A 27,880-nucleotide genomic window follows, 5' to 3' on the forward strand; every position below is an offset into this window, starting at 1 on the left:
GAAAAATGAATTTCTTCTATTGCAGTGTTACCAGGAAGTTACCAGGAATTGTAACTACATTTCTTGTTTGCAGATAATACTCAACCCCCCATTCATGTTAGCATGTCAGGACATGGTCCCCTGTTGCCCTCTGTGGATGTCATACCCCAATGTTTCTTCTCTATCATCAGCTACAGAATCTTATCCTAGTTGTGGAGTGCAGGTTCCACAGTGTGTGGGCTCTGTAGTTCGTGGTATGCAGGCTCTCCAGTTGAGGTGCATGAGCTCAGTAGTTGTGCTGTGTGGACATAGTTGTCCCTCAGTTGTCCCTCGGCATGTGGGATCTTAGTTCCCTGACCAGGGATTGAACCTGCATCCCCTGCACTGTAAAGCAGATTCTTTACCACTGGACCACCAGGGAAGTCCTGTTACTTTTTAATAATGACTGTATAATTGTCAACATATAATTATATAGAACAAAGTGGTTATTTTTAAATTTGCTCTTTTAAATTTTGGGATAAAGAAGAAAATGAAAAGATCTAGCAAAGAAATTGCATGATGAGTCTGGCTTGTTAAACAGAAGCCCAGAATCACCATGAAGAATCACTAAAAAAAAATCTAACTACCTTGTACTCTGAAGTTCAATACCAATATATTTTTTAACCAGTACCACATTACTGGGAGTTTTCAGTATCACCGAAATAGTTTAAAATCCCAGCTTTTCATTGTTTTCGTTTGAGATTGTAAGGCAATGTAAACCATCTTAAAATTAGGAAAATTCTGAGCAGGAATGTAAAATTTTATTTATGATACTTCAAATATCTGGCAGTATGTCTGTGCTTTTACTATAAAACTAGAAACTATGCAAATTTTTCATCAAAGTATGGCATAGTTGAAATTCATAGCAAGATTACAATTTGCTTAATTTAAGATTTCACTGAGTTAAAACATATATGGAATTTAAGTAGACAAAATTCTATCTCCCCCACATTCCTTAAAATCTGATATAAAAATGATTTAGTCTATATGCCGGGTAGAGAATTCTGCACATTTTAAATCATCTGTTTCTAAAAAGGGTACGATTCCAGTATAATTTAGAGCCACGGAAACTATAATTTAAGAGTACCAGAATCAGATTTAATCACAGATTGAAACTAAGCAAAGAGCAAGAGAATATGTGAATGAGAAACAGCGCAGTGACTTGTTTTCTGTGAACTAGTCCACAAAGGATGCTGTAAGCATCTTTCGAAATGAAGAATAGGTAATTTGTGCACAAGTTTCATCACAGGTGTTTTGGGTTAAGTGTTCAATACTGTGGGTTTATAGGAAAGAAAACAGTGGATTTTATGCTAACATCTTATAGTGATATCAACGTTTATACTCTGATAAATCCTCAAGTGAATGTTTTTCAAATTGTGTATTCTGGAAGGAAACTAAATGCTCATATTTGGAACCACTTGTCCTTATAACATCAACATGTTTCTAAAGAGCTGTTTTGTCAGAGGCTACTTTAATAACCCTGTTTTTAAAGAAATAAACATTTTGAAAGTCACATTTTCCAAAAAGAATGGTCTGAAATACAAACTAGTGAGTTGGGGATGGCTCTTTGGCTTGCCAGCCTACTGTCTCGATGATTCTAAATTTGAAAACAGTTAGTTATGTCCTTAGGCAGATGTGAATATAATACCCTGACCCCCAGGCTTATATAAAGTCATAAGGATCAGAGGAGAAGATCTGGATGTCTTGAATCCATCTTCAGTTATGGCAAAATGTGTAAGTCAAAGCACCAGCCTCACATACTATCTTCTTGATACCTGTGTGAAAAGAATAATTATCTCTTTAGATGATACCATCCTAACCCCACCTTTATTCATTCTGTCATTAATAAAACTGAGAAATGCCCATATATTTGCTTCTCAAATTGCTTCTCTTCCCTCAGTACCTGTTGAGTAATTTCGAGATGAAAACAAGACGGCCAGGATAGGAATAGTTCTAAAAACATTCACATGGAAAGATTTAATGGGGATTCTTTTCATAAATGCAAGAGATGATACCTCTGCCCATATCAAACTCTGGACCCCCATATTTTTTCTCATCACCCTTTTATTTTATGATTCAAGAATTCTGTGATACAGAAACCTGGAATAATTGAGCACCATGTTTCTTTGGGTCCAGCTGTCATCAGTGAAATCACTGGAAGGCTGGTATATCCTTCAAAGAACCTTTTCTATCTCCTCTCCCATTTGTGTGGGAGATCCCATGTGTATTTAAACTTGAATTGACTCCCAGCAATCAAGTTCTTCTCCCTCTCTTGCTCTCACCCCACCCATTTAGCAGATCACTACCCTTCCCTCTTCCTAGTGTACAATGTCAGATGTGACACAAGGGAAGTGTCCTCTTGTTCTAGGACCATTTCATCCCATCACTTGCCCTGCCTCTCACTTTGGGACAGTTTTTTTATCCACCTTAAAACTCCCAATGCCATGAAATTGCTGCTTTGCTTGCCTTTGAACTGCTACCACTCTCTGAAGCTGATGCTGGTACAGGAACTCATCTTGGACCTACCTACATTCTGGTGCTGCCATCTTGTACCATTGTGGAGCTACTTGGAAGCCACTCTTCTGAAGTAGGAAGAATATTTGGCTACCACTTGTATCACACCATTAACCAAACTCCAAAGTAGGGCTCCCTTGCCCTCCCAGGATTTTACAGGGACTTTGGGTAAAAATAGGTCTGTTAGATTTTCTTGAAACCCCTAGTTCTTAAGAAGTTAATCATGCAAACATTGGAGCAAGGCCAGAAGGAACACTGAGTTACAGACTCAAAATCCCTCTTCCTTATACTCATTGGGACATTGTTCTGAATCTGTACTCTAGGGGTTCACCTGTTCCTTCTGATGAGTTCTCTGCCTTCAGGTTTTTCTATTCTCTTCCTAATATATGCCTGGTGAATTTAGCTTACCCATGTTCTACCTATGCCTAAACTTGTCTGAATCTTAAAATGATTAAGCTTGGATTCAAGCTGGTGTCCCTTATCACCCTTTTATTTTAATGCTCTTTTTATTACCCCAGGTTATGTTTATTTCCACTGTATATTCTTTTTTATTTTTTCAGCTATACATATGTATATTTATTCTTTTTCATCCTTTTCCATTATGGTTTATCACAGGATACAGAATATAGTTCCCTGTGCTATGCAGTAAGACCTTGTTTATCCATCCTATATATAATAGTTTGTATCTGCTATCCACTGTATTTTCAATCCTTAATGTATATATGTTTCCTACCTACTTTTTTAATAAGTCAAAAATGAAGATTAGCTTTGAAAAATAAAACCACAGTAATACACACCTACATAGAGTTTTCCTAAATCAAAATGTTTTAGGTAGGTTTCTTTACTGATATATTTGCAGTATCTAAAACATCCTGTACCTTTAATAATAAAATTCAACGCTGTTAAATAGATTTTACAAAATAGTCACTATTTTTAATACCTGCAATATAGTCTGGGTTTCTATTAGTACTTCTAAGAAAAATAACTATTCAGCCCTATTCAAAAGGTTCAGTCAACATAATCAAGGGAGGTATAATGTGTCTGAAGGACAAGGTCATATAGTTAATGCTTCCACAGTGTAGCTCAAGATCAAGAGCCACTGAGTAAGTATGAACTTATGGAATCTTAATAGTCACATCATTGCTGAAGTGGAAAGGAAACCAAGAGGAAACTTAATAATATCAAAAGTTATTTTAAAGGGAGTTCACGTTGCTTTGAAGGGGACTTTGCTTCACACACAATATCTACCTTTGTAAAGCCCAAGAAACCCATATTTGTCACACACACACATCTTTACAGTTTTTAAAATATAAATCTTGAGAGCAGTCTTCTTTCTCCACAGATAAAAATGAAAATATTGAAAGTCTTTCGAATAATAACAAAAGAATCCTCTTGCAAACCCAAGGAAACTTGGAAACTCTGGGTTCAATGCTTATTTAAGTGGAAAAGGGTCAGTGTGTATTGTAATGAATGGAAAACTGATTTTACTGCATTCCATTCATGGTCATCGTGTGGCAACCTATTTCAGTATTAGAAAGATCATATATTAAAAATTATTTCTGCAGTCATCCATGTATACAAGTAAAAATTTTGTTCCTGTTAAATTATCACTTCATTAAAACATCAAACTTAGAGCTCAACAAATACTTTTTATGTTGTGCTCCAAGACTGAAAAAAAAATCTAAAATTTAAAGAACAAGATCACCAGTTATTCTCTTCCATCACAGTCAAGTTTCTCAGTTCTGGTTTTTTTTTTTTCTTTTGCTGCACTCTCTGTCACTGGAAACATCTTAAACCAATTTCAAGTGCTACACCTGAATAAACATGTTGTAAAAGTGTTTATGTATTGAGGTGGGTCAGTTCAAGGTATGGTATTTGGCTGGAACTTCTAATTTCTCTTTTTACAGCAAAAGGGCTGCCAGAAGGAGGAAGTCTGAGCTGAATTAATACATTTGTTACAGTGGAAGTAGAATGGAAACTACTCCAACCACAAATCAAACTGCCTCTTTCATTTATGCCAGTGATATAGTTTTCTAAGAAATATAGACTCTGGCATGGAGCCACTGTAAGTTTGCATTTAAAAGAGAAACCCATACACTTATTTGTTTAAGGTTTACTGCTCTGATTATTTGAAAGTTCTTTCTCTGCTAGGACAGAGTGAAGTGGCATTTGGGAAGCCGGTGGCCATTTTCATATTTGTAAGAAAGCAACAAGTTTTCCCAATGAGCAATTGTTGGGGACGTTGATGGATGCTGCCTGCATTGACACACACGCATTTTTTTAACCAATATCTCCACATTTAAAGGACCTCTGTGTTCCTCCCAACAGCTGCACAGACTCACATAACACAGTCTCCTTTTCTGATGGTAGAGGGTCCCTGTACAATACAAGTATACACAAAAGTGTTTATGCTGCCAAAATAAACTGTGTTAAGAGCAAGAGTTTATTTGCTAAAATGCCATTGATTTTAGGGACCTGTTCCCTTTTCTTCCAAGGTAGGAGAATGGACTGAGGCTACCCCACAGTTGTGACTGAATAAATATTTTAAGAAAACCGGCACATCTTTCTGGGCGCAAGGCAGGGCCAATCATGCACGTATTTGAAGCCACATGATATATTACTCTGAAAAGATTGGTAACTTCTGTATCTGGAGTAGAATTTTTTTTTTTTTTGCATGACTTTTGAGTAATTCTCACCTAAAGGTACAACTTAAGATTAAGCAGTTTGTCCTCTCTGGGTGATTTTCATTGAATTCAATATCAACTAATGGTTTTCTTTATATATGCACACACATATATACATATATATATATATAATTTTCCATGGTAATTATTTTAAATGAGAAGATCATAGCAAGAGTGAATTGTAAAAAGGGGGAAACAGTAATACCTAACTCCTAAGGTATTTGTGGAATCACATTAAATAATGCATGGAAAACACTTAGAAAAATGCCTAGAGTACACAGCATGTGCTCCAAACACGTTTTTTTATAATGATAATACTTATCATTTATAATGATAAGAATTATTATTGCTATCCCAGAAGAAGAAATACTTTATCAACATCTACTCCTAGTCTCTAGGACACTTCTCAGCCATTCCTGCCCAGGCCCTGGGTGCACTCCTTTTCTGATAAACAACCACTCCAAGGGCTCAAAAGGGTCTAGGACACAGGCTGGTTTAGAGACCAAGGTGAGTATCCAAGCTCACCTAGAATTTTTCTCCTTTCCTGAGCATCTCCAGGCTTGGTTTGCACCTTCTGAATTCCTTTCAGTAAACATAATTCGGGCATGTCCAAGTTCAGAAGGGGAGGGATTCTGTAATTTTCATGTTTGCTTCAAAATCCTTTACATGGAGAAAGACCTGGAGCTTACAGCAAATCTCCATCCCAGCAGGGGTTCTGGAAGAATCTTTGAAGAGCTTTAAGTAGATCACAGCTTTGTAAAGATCGATGGACAGGCCAGAGGTGAGGGGGCGAGGCTATCAACACTAATTAACACTGGAAAGTCTCCAAAGAAGCTAGTGAAAATAGAAACACCCAGCCAGCCTTTCAGATTTTATCACATGGAGGAAAATTATAGGACACCTAATGCAGAAGCGCCTGTAGCTAATTTTTTGAAATTACTGTTTAACGTGGACATTTCCAGGCTAATGGGAGTCAAGCCTTTCCATTTAGAACATTGCCAACTTCCAGGTCTGAGAAGGGACCATCAGTGAAGGCCTGACAGTGTTCTGTGGCCAAAGAGGGATACAAAATGGAAAACCAAGCATGGATAATTGTCTGTAATAATAAACTTTCCATGTTTATAAGAATCTTTGGCCTGCAAAGAAAACATTCTGATAGTGTTTTAAAAAGTCTCCCTTTTTGCAAGTACCCTCTGATCTCATTCCCATCAGGTAAACTTCATCTCTTCTTCATAAACCCAGTGCTCCTTCGCTCTGTTCTAGGACACAGCATCAATGTAAAGTCGGCTGGTCTCGTGGGAAGACACGGGCCTCAGTCAAAACAACCATTCATGGTGGCCTTTTTCAAGGCTAGCGAGGTACTTCTCCGATCTGTGAGAGCAGCCAACAAACGGAAAAATCAAAACCGCAGTAAATCCGGCTCTCATCAGGATTCCTCCAGAATGTCCAGTGTTGGAGGTAAGCAAAAACCAGAGCAGCAGTTCTGCACAGAAAGTGGTGGGGTCATGTGCTGCAAATCAAGTAGCCACAATAAATTTATCCTCTGGATATACCTTCATTTTGTCTATTAAATCATCCAACGGTATTTCTCGCATCCCCCAAATGTTTCATCAGCAAATCACTCAGTAATTCATTTTAAAATACTGTAAGTAGGACTTGCCTTCATATGTTGAAAGATGCAGTTCAAATTAAAATCAAGCTGGCAGTAATAAAATTATGGAATGCCTACATCGACAAAGACTAACCAAAACTGAACTCCACAACTTGTGAGCTGACCTTTCCAGGGCCTCTCAAATATAGATGGGTAACCAGTTATACTCAAAATAAAAAGGTTACTTGGGTACTTAAAACAGTACATGTGAATCATGAAGTTTAAATTTTTTATGACAAGAGAAGCAGGGAAGATTTTATGGTAACTGAAATAATATTTATATTTCTATTAATTATTTGGAGTGCTGTTATCTAGATAATTTGTTTTGAGTGCGTGTGTACATATACCTGCATATGTGAAATCGAACAAAATGTTACAAATGCACAATTGATTCCACTGTGCTTGCAATTTAATCTATTAATTGATAGAAAGGGAGATAAAAGTACAGTTGATCTGAACTCATCTGAGAAAATCTGAAGTAATTTAATACTATAATTTATACCATTAAGTACGTTGTTTAGTCCTGGTATAACAAATTTTCATAAGCTGTTCTTAGATGAAAACGATGGCTATTTTATTCCTAGGAATTGTCTTATCTATGAAAAATAAACCCATTTGAAGGGGAAACCTTGCCCTAGAACATTCCAACTTAGTATGGCATATTTGTTCATTTGTAAAATGTGTATTCTTCTATGTTGATGGCCACCATATGCAGTGTACTTGTGAGGCACAGTGAATGACCTGGTGAACAAAACAGATATGACCTCTGCATAGGGTATTTCAGAAAATTAGAATGTTTTGCTCTTCCAAAAAGACACATTTAGACAGTGTTTGCCATTATTCCTGAAAAAAATCTTTATTTTTTTCCCAATTGCTAGAAACTGACAAGTCATATTGTAATTTTTTATTACTCCAATATGCATGAGTGATAGATAAGATTATAAATGATTATAAATGAAACAAGAATATATAGAATTTTTTTTGAACCCGAGACACTCAACAAAAATACTAAGTGGAGCTCACTGGAGCCCTCCTAGAGTGCGGGTACAGGAGAATCGTGTTAGAAAGAAGTCTGTTTTGTGCGTCTAGCAACAGAAGCAGAGGGAAGAGTTCTATACGGAATTGCATTATACTGAATTACATGCTACACAGAAAGTCATGTTTTAAAATAATTTTCCATCAAGTAAGTTTAACTGTCTTTTTCACTTGAAAGTAAAACGTGATATTAGTGCCTTATTACAAGGCTATTTTATAAAAATCTTCACAAGATATTTAGTTTGGCAAACATTGTAATGGCTTAATATGAAAGATGGAGAAAAATAACTTTCTAAGACCTTTTCTTCCTTGTAAATACTAGCCTGTCAAAGTTGTATATTTTTCTTTCCATGTAGAATGGTTCTGAAATGGGTTGAAATGTTTTTAATTTAATGTAGCAGACTGCATTAAGAAAAAGATTTGTTAAATCTTGAATAGACTAGTAAATAATTTTTGAGGAAATTACAAAGGAAAAAGGATAAGTTGCCTACGTATTATTAGAGCTCATAATGACTCTGGCAGAGGTGTTCCAGCAACTGAAATCATCCGAATCCTTCTCCCTATTGGTGAACTCTATTTATCTTCCCTTCCTGACCACAAGTAACAAATGTGCTTCTATAACTAGAGATGAATAAAACACATGGCACAGAAATCACGTAACTTTTCATCAGTTTCCTAACACCATTTAGAGTACCAAATTATTCTAATATAGACCAATATTTTCTTTTTAAAAGGTGTGTCATTGGCACCCATTTCTCTGAAATATGCAGTAGATGGTTTTGGAACGTGTTCGTATTTTGATAATAAGAAGAAAGAAAGTAGCTGGTTTGTGTGTATGAGACTTAACCTTTCAATAGTTAGTAATCAAGCAGACGGGAAAAAGTCTCATAGGATTTGGCCCGAAAGACAGGGGGTTAATATAAACATAAAATTTGATACTTAGGAGACTTGAAATGCCAGTGAAATTTAAAAATTATCCAAATATAAATAGTAAATGCTGTAATACTACTAGGCTTTTACAGTAAAATACTGTGTGAATACTCCATAACTAAGAACGGGGCCAGGAGGAAGAAGGGAGAGAGTCGTATTAGAAGTTTGCTTGGTTGCATTTTTTTTTTTTTTTTTTTGCTAAGCATATCCTAAAATGTTAAACGTCTCCAACAGTGCAGGAGAACCCAGGTCATTCTTGCTGCCTTTACCTCATTTCTTTCTTCTTTCTTCTTTGTGGAGAGTCTAGAACAGGGTCTAACACAAAATAGCAACTTCACAAACACACGTTAAAGACCTTAACGTATTGCCTGTATGGGAAAAACTAAGTTCCTTTTTCAGGTGCCTATGCACAGAACCACTGCTCCCAGATTTTCTGCAGAAATCCTCCCTCTTTGGTCCTCTTCAGGTTTTTGGCAAGAAAGTTGAGCAGACACTTTGTGAAAGATGTTGCTTGTTTCACGATGAGCCAGCACAGTTGATTTTCATTTGAACTTGGATTTGGGGGTAAGAAAATGTAGGCAATAGCTAACTGTTAAGGGAACCACCCTTTAAGATGGAAAGGCACCAAGTTGGTAAGATTTTAAAGAACCTACCAAAAGCAAGATGCTGTTTTGAGCACTATATCAGTGCCGAAAAAAATAGAACATTAAGAGTTTACAGGGCACATAGCAAGTCCTGGTTCACTGCAGAACTGCTTGAAAAGGTGCTTATTGCAAGCTTGGTACTAGAGATCTTTGAAGGTGAATCCAATCATTGGTGCCCTGCCTGGAACCATGGTGATTTCTTAAGAAGTCTTTCAAAGAGGCATTCAAATGGGGACACTCTGGGGCTTTGCTGGCGGTCCAGTGGTTAAGACTCCGCGCTTCCACTGCAGGGGCAAGGGTTCGATCCCTGGTTGGGGAAATAGGATCCCTCATGCTGCGTGCATGGTGCAGCCAATAAATACATAAATAAATAAATAAATAAATAAAATGGGGACACTCTGCAACTCCCAACTCTTTGACAGGCACTATCTCTTGCCTAATGGATACAGTGTAAAATCATGCCTCTTGGACAAAAATATTAAAACCAGAAGGAACAATTAATTGGGATTATTTGTTTAGACTGTTTTATATTATATAATTAATATGCATTTTCATTATTTAAAAATAATCAAATCTTCAATAAGCTAAAGTTCTCCTCTGATCACCTACACCTAATTCTTTTGAGATAGGTTATACTGATACACTGATATTAACATGATACATGTACTTCCAAATCTTTTCCTCCGTATATACATCACTTTTGGAGAATATATTTTGTTATGTGTTATATGTGTGTGTGCATATATATATATATATATATATGCACACACACATATATATTCTTTTTCAGATTCTTTTCCACTGTAGGTTATTACAAAATATTGAATATAGTTCCCTGTGCTATACAGTACGTCCTTATTGCTTATCTATTTTATATATAGTAGTGTGTATATTTTAATATCAAACTCCTAATTTATCTCTCCTCCTCCCATCCTCTCTGACCATAAGTTTGTTTTCTACGTCTGTGAGTCTATTTTTGTTTTGTACATAAGTTGTTTCATTTTTATTAGATTCCACATATAAGTGATATCACATAATATTTGTCTTTCTCTATCTGACTTACTTCATTTAGTATGATAATCTGAAGGTCCATCCATATTGCTGCAAATGGAATTATTTCCTTTCTTATGGCTGAATAATATTCCATTGTATATATTTACCACATCTTTTTTATCCATTCATCTGTCAATGGACATTTAGGTTGCTTCCATGTCTTGGCTATTGTAAACTGTGCTGCTATGAACATAGGGGTGCATGTATATTTTCAAATTACAGTTTTCTCCTGATATATGCTGAGGAGTGGGATTGCAGGGTCATATGGTAGTTCTATTTTTAGATTTTTAAGGAATCTCCATACTGTTCTCCATAGTGGCTGCACCAATTTACATTCTCACTAACAGTGCAGGAGGGTTCCTATTTTTACATACTTTTTAAGAGCAGTTTTAGGTTCACAAGAAGATTGAGAGGAAGGTACAGAGATTTCCCATGTACTCGCTGCCTCCACACATACATACCTCCCCCATTATCAACATCACTCCCCAGGATGGTGCGTTTCGTTCCAAAGATGAACCTACACTGACACATCGCAATCACCCAACGTCTATAGTTTACCTTAGGGTTCACTCTTGTCGTCATATAGTTGGTCTTATGTGTTTTTAAACAACATATTTCAGCCATCTTTCAAAATGGTGACTTCATTTTTTTTAAACTGCTACAATATATTCAGTAACGCTTGTATCAGAGTTTATTTAATCACGTCACTCTTAAAAAGAAATTTTGGTTGTTTTTAAATTGGAGCTTTCACAATCAATGCTGCAGTGAAAATCCTGCAAAGCTGCATGTGTGAGAATGGTTTTAATCTACATGGTTTTTCCAGTAATTAACACTAAAAGCTGGTATCTGTGCCCTGAATATGCAAAATTTTGAAAATCCCTTCTCAGACGACAATTGTTTTGGTTCCTAGATCTAGTCTGATAGATGTTTTTCATCTATCTATCCATCTGTACATTTATCTATCTATCATTCTGTCATTTAACCCTGTCCACTACATCCTAGTTGTGTAATCTCGGAGACATGTCATGTCTCTCTGTGTCTGTTTCTTCATCTGTGAAGTGGGAATCCTAATACCTGCCTCATAAGGGAAAATTACATGAATTGTGAGGATTAAATTAGTTATTTAATGTGTGTAAAGAATGGAGAACAGCAGTACGTACTCATTCAGGTTTAGGCATTATCATTATTATTTGTCAAATTAAGGTTTGGTTTTTCAGAACTGGCACCTAAAGAGTTCAGATTTTTACATCAGAGAAGACTAGAAATCCTCTTTCTCTAATCAGTACCCATACCCCTGGTCACTTATTGTCAAATTTCTAACTAGAAAGAATTCTAGAGAGATAATTTATCCGGGCATGGTTCATTGTAAAATATTTATTCAGTGTTAAATAAGCACCCACAATGTGACAAGCACAGTATTAACTATATGCTCATGAAAGATGGGTAGCATAAGAATTTTGCTTCTTAAAAAGCGCTCCCACACGGCTGGGCCCGTGAGCCATAGCTGCTGGGTCTGTGTGTCCGGAGCCTGTGCTCCGCGGCGGGAGAGGCCGCAATAGTGAGAGGCCCGCATACGGCAGAAAAAAAAAAAAAAAAAGCGCTCCCACAGACTATGGGAAAGACATGCCCGCTAGTACTAATTGGGAGATAATTCCACTAGAGTAGGTACAAGGTAGTGTGGGAGAAGTAAGGATAGAGTGTGACTCATATGAGAAAGAATAGACATTTTCCAGAAATGGAGGGGTGGGTGAAGCTATTTCAGACTTATGTGCACAGCTATAGAACCACGTACCAGTGTCCAATTGCCGGGTGTGCAGGTTCTTGTGCGAGAGCAGTGTGATGTCAGATAGAAAGCCATGCAGGGACCAAGTCATAACGTGTAGGTGTGTGATGGTCAGGAACTATGATGCTTCTGTGCAGGCAATTGGAAAAAAAGGAGTGTCACAATCAGAAACACATTTTAAAAAGTTCAATTTGGCATCAAAATGATGGATGGGATGCCAAGGGGTAAAACTGAATGTGAAAATATGATTAAAAGTCTAGTCCCATACCCCAAACAGTGAAGATTATAGATTGGAGAGGGAGGAAGTAGAAACCAAAATATGTGGAATGGAGCCGGCAGCACTCCAGAAGTGGGAGTGTCAAGAGTAAGTGAGAGGTGTAGGAAAAAGACGCAGCTATGAGCCCCAATGGTTAGATCAAGCACAGGACTTGATGCTGCCATGGAAACCAGGGTAAGAGGAAACGTCAAGGATGGAGCCCCCAGTGGGAACATCAGCACTTTAGTATAGACAAAGGAGAAAAAAGAATTCCATAAACTAGGCAAAAGACTTAAGGTCAGAGAGGAAGGAGGAGACAGGGGTGAAGAGTTATCCTAGGACCAAATTCCCAAAGAGGATGTCCGGGTAGTGTGAGGTGACCAAGGGTGCAAAGGGCTTCTGCTAGGTTAACTAGGCTAGAGGTGTGTTGGTTAAAGGGGGTTGGGGATGGATTTAATGCAGGGTAGGAGGGTAAAAGAAAGAAAATCGAGAAACATACTCAATTTTCTGTCTTGGGCCACTAGGTGACTGGTGATCCTATTAACCAAGTAGAAGGAATGTAAGGAGTATGAGGTCAGAAACAAAAATAGTGAGTCGGCGGCCTCTGGGAAACTTTCACACATAGATTTCTGGTAGGCATTTGGAGACTCACGTTTGTGGATGAGTTTTTATGTCAATGAGCTCTAAGGTGAGAATGTTTGTTGCATCGTCCACAGAGGCTTTGCTAAGCAGAGTTAAGCAAACACACCAGACAGTTATTATGTTGCGGTGTCTCTTCTGTGTCACACATTCATACATAGACAAACACAATTATCCCTACATAAATAAATAACAGTAATTCCTACTGGGTCATACGTAAATTTGGGCAAGTCATTCACTGGATGTAGGAGATGGAGATTAAGCGAGGGTAGCAGTGGCATTTGAAATCCCTCATCTTTGGGGGAGATTGCTATCTGTTTGGGGTTTATCCACCCCCAAGGCCATATCAAAATTTACATTATTGAACAGTCTACGGTAGCACCATTCCTGCTATTTTACCTCTGATACCTTCGTTCATTTGTCATTTTCATTTTCTATGAATTAATGAACATCCTGAAGCTGTGGGTGCTGACGTCCGTCCGTTATCTCCCTCTAGGAATTAAGAGAATGTTGACATCTCCTCCTTTGCTTTGAAACACAGTATCTCATCATATTTGGCTTAAGCTGTTGATGTATTTAAATGTTAAATTCTATTTTGGATTTTTTTCTTCTCTTTTACAGATTCACCTACATTTTATTCCTTAAAGACACTAATGCTAGATTTTAAAGAAAAAAGAAATCCATACTGGCATATGGAGTTTTTTGGACTTATTTCTTTTGTGCCCTTCATAGCTAGGTTAGCATGTGTTTCTTTATTAGGTTGTTTCTTCAGGGACTACTGGACAGACCATTTAAGCCCTAACCCTATGTAGATCACAGGATATTTTTTGGGGTTTTTTTTTGTTGTTGTTGTTTTGTTTTTTGCAGTACGCAGGCCTCTCACTGTTGTGGCCTCTCCCGTTGCGGAGCACAGGCTCCGGATGCACAGGCTCAGCGGTCATGGCTCATGGGCCCAGCCGCTCCGCAGCATGTGGGATCTTCCTGGACCGGGGCACAAACCCATGTCCCCTGCATTGGCAGGCAGACTCTCAACCACTGGGCCACGAGGGAAGCCCTCAAGATTTTTTAAAATCATGTATTTAATTTCTTTTCTATGAAAATAATCAAAATTTAAGAAAAATTAAATTACAAAATAATCAAAAATTAAGAAAAATCAAACTAAGACAAATATTAAATTTGCATTATTGGGGGACAAGGGGGAACTGGATGAAGGCAATCAAAAAGTACAAGCTCCCATTTATAAGATAAATAAGTCCTAGGGATGTAATGTACAGCATGATGAATATGATTAACACTGCTGTACGTTATATACGAAAGTTGTTAGGCGAGTAAATCCTAAGCGTTCTCATCACAAGGAAAACAATTTTCTATTTCTTTGATTTTGTATCTGTGTGAGATGATGACTGCTCCCTAAACTTACTGTGCTCATCACTTCATGACGTATGTGAGTCAAACCATTATGCGGTACACCTTAAAGTTGTACGGTGCTGTATGTCAATTACATCTCAATAAAACTGGAAGAGAAAAATATAACTTGTAAAGATATAAATAAATTTGCATTGTTTCCAGAAATTGATCATAAACAAATTGGCATAAAGTATTTAACAATATTTTCAATATTTTGGAACTGGTTTCCCAATATTATTACCATTAAGAGGGAAATACGTATCTGCGATACCTGCCTTGTGGTTGAGGAATGCTAGCATGCTTTTTCTAGTGTTGGCTGTGGCTCCAGAACGTTTAGTAGTTTCTGGTGTGACTCTTCATTTCTACTCAGGTTTGTCAACAGCAGCATCATGTCCATCTCATTTTCATATTTGAAGGGCTGCCAATCACTATTTTCTAAAGATATAAATTTAATTTCTTTGTCTTTCCTCCCACAGTTTATTCTGCCAACCATTTAGTAAACCTAACTGCAGACTTTGCTGGTTTGGGTACAACATTTACTCAGTATCCATTCATTTTTATTTCTGACAGACTAAGCATATGGTCCTAATGCTCTATGAAATCAGACTCTTGGAACGAGATTCTGTTATAAATTTATTGCTCGTTACCTTTATGTGATGTTACATTATATACATCACTGAGCCTGCATGAAAAGCTGCATAGATGAAACAGATCTATTTTGACTTTTGAGTTTGACTTTCTTTCTTTTTTTATAAACATGGAATTCAAATAACCTTAGACATAGTTTATGGCTTTTCAGATATACTTGAACGTGTTATTGGCTATAAGGTCTTTATTCACATTCCATGCCTTTCATTAAGACAAGGATAAATGAATAAATATTCCCGTGACTGTCTGATGCAGGATTCGGCAAAGTAAGGCCTAAGAGTCAAATCCAGCCATCGCCTGTTTTTGTACCGCCCAATTGCTAACAATGGTTTTTACATTTTTAGATGTGTGAAAAATACTCGAAATAGAATAATACTTTGTTTCACTCAGAAATTATGTGAAATTGAAATTTTAGGATCCATAAGCAAAATTTTATTGCAATATAGCCATATCCATCCATTCACATACTATCTACGGCTGCTTTCATGCTACTGGGGCAGAGTTGAGTCACTGAGAGGGGGGAACTTGTAGCCTGAAATATATACTATCTGTCCTTTTTGAGTAAACGTTTGCTGGTCCCTGGTCTAATGCATAGCTGACTTTATTTTTTAAAAATTCTAAATATCAAGAAGTATATGCATGGCTTCCCTGGTGGCGCAGTGGTTGAGAATCTGCCTGCTAATGCAGGGGACACGGGTTCGAGCCCTGGTCTGGGAAGATCCCACATGCCACGGAGCAACTAGGCCTGTGAGCCACAACTACTGAGCCTGCGCATCTGGAGCCTGTGCTCCGCAACAAGAGAGGCCACGACAGTGAGAGGCCCGCGCACCGCAATGAAGAGTGGCCCCCACTTGCCACAACTAGAGAAAGCCCTTGCACAGAAATGAAGACCCAACACAGCCAAAAATAAATTAAAAGAAAAAAAAGAAGTTTATGCAGTCAAACTAATACCAGAATTAGTTATTCCTTTTCCCTAAAAATGATGCAGGGTTCAAACATGTCCATTTCATGGTATTATACTTATTATTACAGTACCCTTGTTTATTGCCTGGACAAACTTAACTCCGTTTGCTATTTCAATTAAGAGAAAAGTTTACCCAAAGAAGAAGAATGCTAAGTTTCAAATAAATTCCCTTTTCTCCATTTTCTGTCATTATCTATATATTTAATTTGTTTTAATGAAGGTAATTGCACACAGGAATAACTCTGATCTAGAAGTAAAAGAGTCTCTGTGTTCAAATTTAATCATCATCTTGTTTTCTGGACTCACATTAAATAAATAATCAGTTGAAGTCACTGTGAAAGGCAGACGACAGGGCCCGTTAAGACAGGCCCCTTGGATCTTTGATGTGCCTACATTTTCTTAGAGGTTGAGGATAATTAAACTGGAAGGTGACACCTTAAGACAGGCTGCTCTTCACAGTGAACTGCTACATTGATTTACCAGAGACAGCTGTCAGAGTGAAAGTAGCATTTATTCCTAGATGAAAACATTAGCTGTCTTCTTTGAAAATAAATTACTTTGCAGCTCCCATCACCCTAAATTTTTTCCTCTTTCATTTATTTGTGTTAGAAATAATTAAAATGGGTTAGCTTTTTGAATATTATTTATATAAATTATGAATAAACCCCAGAGACAATAATATAGAGAGATTTTTTGTGTTTCTGCAGTGTTTTACTTTATTCCAGACGTGATTGGGGATTCTCTATTCTTAATTCCTTTAATCAGTTATCAAAGGTTATGGGTTTTTCAGATTATATTCCAAAATAAATCCTGGAAATCATGTATTTTCTTTGCTACAAGTCATTTCTGGAATATTCTGAGGAATTCATTCTTCGATTCCTCAAATATTTATTGAGTACTTACTGTGTGTCAAGCACTGTTCCTGAGATTTGGGGTATATAAGAGCACCAAATGGGACCAAACAAGATTTTTACCCTTGGGGAGCTGACATTCTAGAGGGAAGAAACAGGCAAGAACGAAAGTACATGATAAATAAGTAAATGGCATAGCATATTAAGAGACGATCAACAAAATGGATAAAAATAAATCAGAGCAAGGCGGGAGAGAAATATCGGAGTGGGAGTTGGGATCTGAAATAGGGTAGTCAGTGAAGGCCTTGTTGACAAGATGATGCTTAAGCAAAGTACTGAAGAAGCTTTGAGACTTAGATAAGTAGATATCCAGGGGAAGAGCATTGCAGGGAAGGGGGGTGGGGTGAAAGTGAAGACCCTAAGGTGGGAGAAAGCGGACCTGTGCACAAAACAACAAGGAGACGTCATGGCCTGATATGGGAACCGTGGTGGGACATTTTGCTGGAGCATGGCATAATTGAGCTGACTCTTGGCTGCTTTGATATGGGGGTGGGTTGGGGCAGGGCAGAGCAGGAGGAATAGCAGTGAGGATGTGGCAGTAATTCAGGAGAGAGATGGTGCTGGTTTGGACCAGAACCCATCCTGGAGGTGGTGAGGGTGGGTGAATTTTGGATGTATTTGGAGGTCAAATGTGTAAGGATTTCCTGACAGATTGGATGTGGAGGTGAGAAATAAAACGAGTACGTTTTGACTCCAGTTTTTGTGTTTGTTTCTTTTGCCTAGGAGGTTGCTATCTGTCCTCTATAGGTGGAACTAGTTTGGGGGTGAGGGGGGAGGCAATCAGAAGCTCCACTTTGGGTATCCTGAGTTTGAGATATTTATTAAGATAAAATCAACTCTGTAGCATCCCAGTTGGTCCTCTCCCAGTGTCTGTCTCATGGAAGAATAAAAGAAGTGTTGTTTGAATATTTAATATACATGAATATAGTAAGCACCACTGTAGTTTGAGTGAATTAATGAAAGCATTAATTGAGTGCCAGGTGTCAGGCTGTTCACCATCACAACACAAAGGATACAACCTGATCCTTGTTAGAACTTCTCAAGGTACATGGTGTTGTCTGCATTTTACAGAAGAAAACATTCAAGACTAGTGACTTTCTTGAAGTTCACGTGGCTAGTAAGTGGCTTTCACTTTGAGATTCAAACTCATGTTTCACGACTTCAAATACAGCCTCCTTTTGATTTTATCAGTGAACTCACAAAAGAAATATTAGTATACCTGATAGACTGCCGTTTGTTGAAAATCTGATTCTTATCTTCAGACTATAACACAAGTGAACAAAAACAAGCCTGTAAGAAGCATGAACTCTACGTGAGTTTCCGGGATCTGGGATGGCAGGTAAGAATGGTCAACCAACTTGGTTGCTTCTTTTTTGCTTTATTATCAATCCTGAATTACTCAGAATCTTTGTCAGTAATTTTTCCTATACAGTAACCAATTATTTTCGACGTGACTATTCAGTATATAGATTATCCACATCATTTTTATTTCTCCATTATCCTTTCACCATTGAAACATAATAGAGTTTATGGTTTAAAAAAAAAACAATTACGCTGAAGAAGAAATGCACACTTAGAGAGTGAAAAAAAAATCCTGTTGTTTAAATATCCCCAAATTTTCATTTTAATACCTATTTTTCAGATTAACTCAAGCAATTTCCATTTGCCTCCTATGGTCCCAAACTATTGGTATAAGAAATAGAATCCTTGACTATGTCTCTGTCATAAGGTAGATCTACAGAAAAAAATTTTTTTCTTGTACTTAAACATCTTATTGCTTTATTTTACATCTGCTTCACAAACAGGGTGGGAAGGAGGATTTAACCAAAATAATTTTTAATGGCTCTGTGTTGAAATAGTTTAAATTGGATTGCTTAGATTACATTATTCCATTACATTGGATCCTCAGAATATGAGCTATTATACTGAGAAATAATATTAACAAATAAGCATTTTTAAATTTACATGAATTGTTCAATAATTTTACATCGGTGACAAGTTTTACATCTCTGGAAAAAAAATCAGGGCCACCATTATAAGTGCCAGCTTTTTAGCTTCCTAAAATTTTTCACGTACAGTGCTCAGGAATTTTCTCCAATTCATTTCTTTTAAAGAGACTATAAAGTTAACACATGAATGGAAAGAAAAATAGGACAAGGCACAAATCTTACAGCTTTAGGAGCTTGTCAAGCTTCTAAAGCAGGAATGAGTTAGTAAGAAGTAATGAGAATGATCTCAATTAAGTTTATTCTTCTTTTCCTTTCTGGTTCACTTGAACTTTCCAGAGTTCATCATTTCCTGTTTAAACAATATTTAGAATGCTATTTCATGATTAAGACTTTATTCATGAATACATGGGCTAATACAGCCTATGAATATCTTACATAGTGACCTCTTGGGAGAAATTACAGAGGACAATTTCTTGTGAAAATATTTATACTTTTGTTGTAAACTTTAACTTAACCATAAATTAAGGGCTTGGGGGAGGCTGTCCTATTACAGTAATTGTTGGACCAAGAAGAGAAACCAATCCAGATTATATTATATTATATTAATTATATTTGAGTATTCTTTAAGAATTGATTTTCTGTATTTTTATTTTGGTGATATTATTTCTTCTTCTCTTCTTGTGCCTTTTAGGACTGGATTATAGCACCAGAAGGATATGCTGCCTTTTATTGTGATGGAGAATGTTCTTTTCCACTCAATGCCCATATGAATGCCACCAACCATGCCATAGTTCAGACTCTGGTATGCTTTCTTTTTGCAGGATGGAAAGTGGTTTATGATGCAAACTTCCTATAAAGTTAATTCAAAGGAAAGCATCCATTTATAGTTAGAACTGCATTTTCTTTTCTCAAACACCTAAAGTAACAATTGTGCCAAAGTAACAATGGTCGATATAGTCAGGAAATTTAGGCTGGCCTAAAGAATAATTCTGATTCCAGATGGGGAAGGATTCAGCGAGGAAAATTGGAGTAATCACATAAAGTGGTCATTGTGTACTGATTTCTTCATTAGACAATATGACTAACCACACAGGCGCTGTTTCTAACCTGACAATTCATTAGCAGTCATTGCAAAAGCATTGAATGACAGTTGTACTGAATTTCATCTGAGGGTTTTTTCTCTCATCATTTAAGAATGTTCTATAATGTACTTTGATATTATGGAAGCTCTTCAATGTATTATAGAGTATAAGTAGAAGATTGGTTTCTATTTTTTGATACTTTTTTTCTTTATAATCTTTAAGGTGGAAATTAGCTTTCCTTTTGTCCCTTCCACACTTAGGAATATAACAGTGACTTAATCTCAAATAATCTAGGCTTATTTTTGTGAAAAAGATAATGAAATGTTTATTTCATCATCTCTAAATGGTCATACTGTATCTAATGAGCTCATGAAAACCCTTGAGAGTCTGATGTGCCTGCCTTACGGTGTGTGACTTGATATGTGGGGTGAGGGGAGGTCAGCCTCTGGAAGACTAGGGAGAGGCTTCTAGAAGATGCATAGCCTACATGATGTGATCCCACATTAAAGTTTGGGTTCATAGGAACATTTCAACTAAAAGTTATTAGGAAGGGAACACATTATTTTAGAATCAAGACAATGATGGGATGGGAGTAGAGTTACTTGGTGGATGGTAGTAGGAGAGCAGGAGCTATTAGAAGAACATCTGTCTTTGTGGGTGAGGCTTGTTTATGACCAACAGAAATAGTAACTATTAGAATTTGTGAGGATTAACTCTTCAGAAGATTACCTTTTTTCACAATTAATTTACAATTTAAAGCTGATGGAAATAATATCCCAGTTTCCTTATGAATAAAGAACTGTATATATACGTTGACAGATTAAATCATTTGACTTGATGCTTTGCTGGCATCTTTCTGACCTCAGAGGTACTACAAGATAGCTAGACACCAAAGATACATATCTATGACAAGTAAAGCATAGATATTGTCAAAACCTTGGATTAGAGAGGAAACAGAGAGATAAAACAAATATATATTTTTAAAGGTAGTCATTTATAAATATTCTTTTTTCACCCAAGTTTGAAGATATGCATTTATTTCAGAATACAATCACATAAAATTATCAGGTTGCTTTTTAATAATGAATGGAAAACATTTGCTCATGTTTATCCTTCCCCAACACCGATTTTTCCACCCTAGATTTCTTTGATATATCATACCCAGAAAACCCATATGTCTAGGGAGAAACTCTTACTTCCTCCTTGATAACAAAATTTATATTGATTTAAAGAAAACCTTAGTTTGCTACGGCTCTTATTTCACTGTCTAAAGTGAAGAACCAGAGTCTAAATTCCAACCAGCAGGCTCGTTCATGCTTGCTTTGATGTTGTCAGTGCCATAGAAATATTCTTCTTTTTATTGATTCTTGACCAATAAGGTTGCCATATGCAAAATATAGAGTAAATTCCTGGGGCTATTTTAAATTCTCATATTCCTTCATCTTTGCTATCTATAAATATAAGCACTTCTTCATATAGGATATCATTACTGGAGCAGGTATGTGGTACAAGGAAGGGTATATTGTATTCAAACTTCCTCCAGGAAAAGAATGTCTGTGGAGTCCAGCCTTCTATTCTTCTGTATGAGAATTCACATTCTGAAACGTGAGTCATCTGAAAACAATCGCAGAGAGAGGAACGCTGCTGTCTCACACCTGAAAGGAAGAGGCCTGGTCACTGTCTTTCTGTCCAGTCACGACAGAACAGCCACTATTAGCCTATAGAGAAATGCCACTTAATTTCCCAGCAGTTAAGCTCTTTGTACTGTCAATGACTTAGAGAGCTTTCTGTGTTTCCTTAGATATGCATCCAAGTTCTCTCAGGCTATACAATGCTTAAGTATGGGAAAAACTCTTTGTCAAATACCCCCCATCTCTCTCTTTTTTTCTTTTTAAAAAAATATATAATTATATACTGTCAGCTCTTAGGACTGTAGTCTAGAAGGCAGCGTCTAAAAACAAACATTTTTTAAAACACTGACACACACTTGGAACAGGACCCTGGTCTGGATCACTGTCCTGGGATGTGGAGCATAAAGTCATCCCAGAACTTTAAGGGATGTGGGAAGTTTGGTGGGTTCCCCCCCACCCCCCCGGCATTGTACACTCTCTATGTTTGTCCTATGAAGGACATGAAACAAGAAGACAGACGTGTTTGTTGTTAAAGGAGAGCAGGTTTGTGACAACTATGTTTGAGAAATGATTGAAGAACAATCCCATTTTTTCCGAGTGATGGCTTGGTGAGGTGGTCCTTGAAGCAGGGGGTTATCCATCACTGGTGTGAGAGTTGAGGACGTTAAAGCCGAGGAGGGCTGCAGGCTGCATCTGAAATTGGGAGAAAGCATCCAGTTTGCAGTTTTGTGAGGTCTTAGGAAATTTCACATCCGTGTCCGATCACCTCATTTTTCCTGCTGTGTCTGTCCATAGGCAGGGCTCCTATATCATTTCAGCCAGGAGGTTATGCAGCCAAGATTCTAAGAGCTGTATTTTCTCTTTGTAGATCCCTAAGGACTCTGCAGTGGGACTTCCCATAAACTCCTCTGGAGGAAGGGTCGGGGGCAGCAGGGGTGGGTGGGAAATGGGGTACAGTGTTCTGGCTCCTTCCTTGATTATTGAACATCAGAGGCAAACCTGCCAGTCTGGTCAAAGTGAGAACAAACCCTTTACTTAAGCATTTCATTGTCCATGTACAGCTGCCTTTTCAGGCTTTGGTGGGGAAGATGGATATTTAATTTTTAAAATATCTAGGCTCCTTGCCTCTGCTTTAGCTTAGCCTGCTTTTTGGCACTTGTCTAGGGGAGAAAGCAAGTCAAAGGATGTTAAACTCTGGCCAATCTGATAAAAACTTATGGGGAGAATAGTTGAAATCATTGCTTTAAAGCAAGTATTGGATTTTACCTGGAGTTTATTTTGCTGTGATTTGTATGCTTCCTTTATCATGGAAAATGAAGTGTTGGCACAGCTTTTAATTTTATTGTCAAACAAAGTTATTGATTTATTGTTTAGTTATCCTTTCAAAAATAATTCTTATATCCACATCTTTCTACAGTGCAGTGGTATGGCTTCACTGATTTTGCATTTAGAACTTCTGTATTTCTCATGAAGTAAATAGAAGTGGTCATTTTAACCAAAAGCAACCCAGTGCTAGTTGCCATGTTCTTTCCTCCAGGAAAATTTCCACTGAATATTCCATAGAGAGAGTTTTCCTTCCTTGGTAGAATATTTTTTAAAGCGCCAACATGTAATTAGAACTGGTGGGTCGAGTCTAGGTGTTAATACTTAAGAATACACCCTTCACTACCAGCCTTACCCCACCCTGCCATGGAACATAAACGGAAGAAAGGGAGGTAGCTTAAGGGGTTGCTGATAGTCAGTGACAAAACAAGAATATTACTTTCAAGCTGCAGACAAAATGTCTATCTTAATTCTTAAAGAACAAAATGTTTTTCCCCCCCAGGTTCATCTGATGTTTCCTGACCACGTACCAAAGCCTTGCTGCGCGCCAACCAAATTAAACGCCATCTCTGTGTTGTACTTTGATGACAGCTCCAATGTCATTTTGAAAAAATACAGAAATATGGTAGTGCGTTCGTGTGGCTGCCACTAATATTAGATAATAATGGTAATAAGAAAAAGATCTGTATTAAGGTTTATGACTACAATAAAAAGTATCCTTTCAGATAAAAGGGGAATTTCATAAAATTAGTCTGGCTCATTTCATCTCTCTAACCTATGTACAATATCATGTATATAGTCACTTTTATTTATTTAAAGGTATATATTCTCCTTTGTGGATGCCTTTTCAATAAAATGTATTTTATAGGTCACTGCAGTATGCAATAGATCACCCAGTCTAACTTTCAATAGGATATGCTGAGTCCAATTCCATTTCAACATTTTTTAATGTATTACACTTTTTACATAATTTTCTGAAATTAGGCAGAATTCCTTTGACTGTTAAGTATTGTTGAAGGAAACTGAATGCATTTGGTTAGGCTGTGCCAATGAAAACTCTGATAGGATATTTATTTAGAAATAAAACTTAACAAAATAACCACCCCAAACAAAAATTCCTGGAGGAACACAATTTTTCTTTGAGAGTTTCTGCTTTGTTAGATAAAGTGAAATGTTGAACTGGATTTGAATAAATAAATGGGAGGCAGAACACAGAAGCTGAAAGGTTGCACATAATTGTCATAACTATTTGTTTGAACAGAATTGGTGTAACTGTAGGAAAGCGTTCCTTCTTGGCGCATGGGTTGTAAATTTTTCAAAGAGCTCAAAGCTTCAGGAATTCTGTGGAGACAGACTTGAGCCTGTGTCCATAACTTTCCAAGTTAACACTAAAAAAGCATAGTACAACCTTCTTACCTCAAATAAATCATGTCTGCCTATTATCTAGAACACTACTGCTGCAGACATTTTTTTCAGATTTAAAAACAGTCCAAAATAAAGAAACATTTACATGTGCTCCCCTACCCTCCCCACAGACAAGAGTCACTGCATGCATAAAATATACCCGAGCAAAGAGGCCTACAGAGCCATTTTCTGTAGCTCTATTTTATAACTGAGTGTGCTGATTGATGGGATGCAAGGGATTTTATTTAGGGTAAAAGCACTGAAACTCAACTGGAGGAAATTACCCCAAATCCCAGAATGGCTTTGACAGAATTGCCATTTTGAAAGAACAGCTGAAATCCATTTTGCATATCTTGGAGAATGAGCTCATTGAAAACCTTATTTTCGAGGGGGATTTTGTAAACCTTCCTCCAAGCACAAATAATTCCAAATGGGAAGGTTCTGTTGTGTGTATGTGCATGTGTATTCTTCCCTTGGAAATTAATTTATTTTCTCTCCCTGTTTCTCTCTCTGCCTTTTAAGGCTTGTCTTTAACCCACTGACTTTTGGAAGAATGACATTTAGTGGAAAACTTGCTATTTATGTGGGCTCCACGGCTAGGATTATTTACAGTCCATCTAAAATATTCATAAAGCACCATTTATTAATCACCCTTTTGGACTTTTTAAGTAAAATTTGTATCAGAAATAGCTTTAAAATGTTATGGGTTTGTTCGTGATTCAGGAATATTGCAATGTAGTTTTAAAATACAGTTTATCTTAAAGTAAGTTTGATAATAACTCTATTTGGGGTACATTAAGTAATATATTTTTGAATTAATGGTATACCATTATAAGAATAAGAAACGAAAGTCTATTATATTATTCTTTAAATATGTTGTTTAAATATATTTCTATGTTTTAAAATACATTAAACTTGTGATGCTAGTTTTTACTGTGCTTCTTGATTTGGCTCTTTTTATTAAGAGGGATATGAAATGTCATAAATTGAGACTATAAGCATATCAGATGTAAAATGTTTGTGGATTACATGTTTTTAATTGCCAAAACTAGTTTTTGTGCTGTTGATAAATAACTCACTATTAAATGAGCAAAGCAACCATCCATGAATTAAATATTTTCTTGATCTGTTCAAACAACAAAGAAATTTTTAATTTTTCTTTTTTTGTTTTTGTTTTCTTTACCTTTTTCTTTCTTTTTTTTTTTCCTTTTTGGCCATGATATGTGGCTTGCAGGATCTTATTTCCTCAACCAGGGATCAAACCTGTGCCCCCTGCAGTGGAAGCGTGGAGTCCCAACCACTGGACCATTAGAGAATTCCCCAAAGAAAATTTTAAAATAGCAAAAATATGATTAGGTTGGGAAATTACCTTACTTATTCTCTTTCATTTAAAAAGGGAGATATTTGGCATTGGTATTTTCACATTTATATATATATAGTGTGTGTATGTATATATATATACATATATGTGCACATATGGCCTGTTACATTATTCTCAAATAACTATTATAGTAAATTCTTAGTATTACTTTGAATACTCAAGCTATTAGCAGAAATCAGAATAATTTGACCTATTTTAACAGGATCCAAACTCTTCAGTTCTTTTTAGCTAGTTATGTATTGGCTTCTTTGTCTGTATGTTTTTAATTTTTCTCCTTTATAGGTATTTTGTTTTGTAAAGTGGTCCTAATCCTTTTTGAAGTTAGAAGGGCATCAATTACAAATACTCATGTTCTTTAAAACTAAGACAAATATAAATTGTCTGCATTGAAGTAAAGAAAGAATACACAAAAAAGAAAATGTAAAATTATTTTTTTCTCAAGTAAAGAATTGTCATTTTATAATCCCTGTATCACCGTCATTAAATCTGAGCCAGTGCCTACTGGCTACTATACAGTCTGGCAAACTTCATTTCTCAAGACATTTACAGTGAATGATTAGGTTCCTCTGTAGCTCCATTTAAGGCAGAAGAAATCCTCATTCCCAAACACAGGTCACTGTCTCATAACCATTCAATCAACTGCTCAATGGATCATACAGTCCTGCTCTCAGATTATCTGCTTTTCTATGTTTTTCCTTTTGCAGTTTTTTTTTTGTGTGTGTGTCGGGGGGCAGTGGCTGGAACTTTTTGAACTTACAAGTGAAGATGCCTTTGATGATAAAGTAGATACATCGCTAAGTATACATCTGAAATTTATCAAGTTTGGTTAAGATCATAACTGGAGAAAAAGTAGGAAAGTAACAATCAATGCTAGTATTTATTCTTATGTACGCAGAAAAGTAACACTCTATCCAAGTTAGCAATTTTTAAAAAGCCAAGGTTCTGCAAAAATCACTTCCAAGTCTCTTGCCATATTTGTTAGAAGCTGTTTGAAAGATGGGGATTTCAAAGACAGGAGAACCTGGATCAGATACAGCCTTTAAAATTACACAGAAACTTCAGACTTTTAAAAACATGCACTTTAACCTTTGCATCTTAGTTTCAACTTTACAGAGGCAGCTAGCCTCCAATCAGGGGGGAGAGGATGGGGAGACGCACTTCAGCCTCAAATCCTGTGGCTTATATATAGGAGGGTAAGAGAGGAAACACTGCCAAACAACCTCCTCACTAAGCATCTGGAAACAGGACCTAAGCTGATGGTTCAGTGGGTTGTGGTCAATGTTTTCTTCCCAGTTCATTGTGACTACATGGTGAAATACAATAGAACCGACCTAAAAAAACTACAGTGGTTATCATCCTGCAGATACCTATAGGAAAAGCCCAAACTAGGAAAATAATTTTCTACCTTGAGCCACAGGCCAATTAAGATGTCTTCAATTATGTATCTTTATACTTTCTTCATTAAAACACACAATACATACACACTTATAAGTGTATTTATTTATATAAAACACATATACACACGTACTTATATAAAGATGTATTGTTTTAAAGAAGAGAGAATAAAAACATGAATACAAAATCTTTTAAACGAACTCATAGAACTTCCGGGAAGGAAAAATATAATACTTAATTTAAACTTTATGGAATATGTTATGGGAAAAGTAGTGAGCTGAAAGACAGATCTGAAGGAATTATCTGGAAGGCAACTTTGAGACAGATAAAGTGACAGAAAGTCAAAAAGAACTTAAAGTAAACTGAGTAATAACATCTATTTAATCTATATTCCAGAGAATTGGGGACAATTTGGGGGCAAACATGTGACTTCTCAATCAAAGCTGGCTTCTCAACTTGGAAGGCAGTGAACAGGTAATCACTATCCTCAAATTGCTCAGAAAAAATAGCTGTCATTTGGAATTCTTTACCCAGCAAAACTATTTCAAACATTAGGGCAAAAGAAAAATATTCTCAGG

The 27,880-nt window shown here is 36.7% G+C and overlaps 1 protein-coding gene across 4 annotated transcripts in view; it reads left to right on the plus strand.

The window, feature by feature from the left end:
• The window catches only part of BMP5 (bone morphogenetic protein 5), a 119,631-nt gene extending 94,006 nt beyond the window's left edge, over window positions 1–25,625 (plus strand). Inside the window, exons 4-8 of one of the 4 annotated variants that reach the window (XM_032648975.1) lie at window positions 6,480–6,674; window positions 8,725–8,727; window positions 18,400–18,476; window positions 19,778–19,888; window positions 23,625–23,774. In XM_032648975.1, the coding sequence (XP_032504866.1) occupies window positions 6,480–6,674; window positions 8,725–8,727; window positions 18,400–18,476; window positions 19,778–19,888; window positions 23,625–23,774 (536 nt within the window). Of the gene's footprint in view, window positions 1–6,479; window positions 6,675–8,724; window positions 8,728–18,399; window positions 18,477–19,777; window positions 19,889–23,624 lie in introns of all 4 variants that reach the window. The other 3 variants (XM_032648974.1, XM_032648976.1, XM_032648977.1) reach the window with 3 other exon arrangements.
• The last annotated feature ends 2,255 nt before the right edge of the window (window positions 25,626–27,880 follow it).

Source organism: Phocoena sinus, chromosome 11 (genome assembly GCF_008692025.1).
Source record: "Phocoena sinus isolate mPhoSin1 chromosome 11, mPhoSin1.pri, whole genome shotgun sequence".
NCBI lineage: Eukaryota > Metazoa > Chordata > Mammalia > Artiodactyla > Phocoenidae > Phocoena > Phocoena sinus.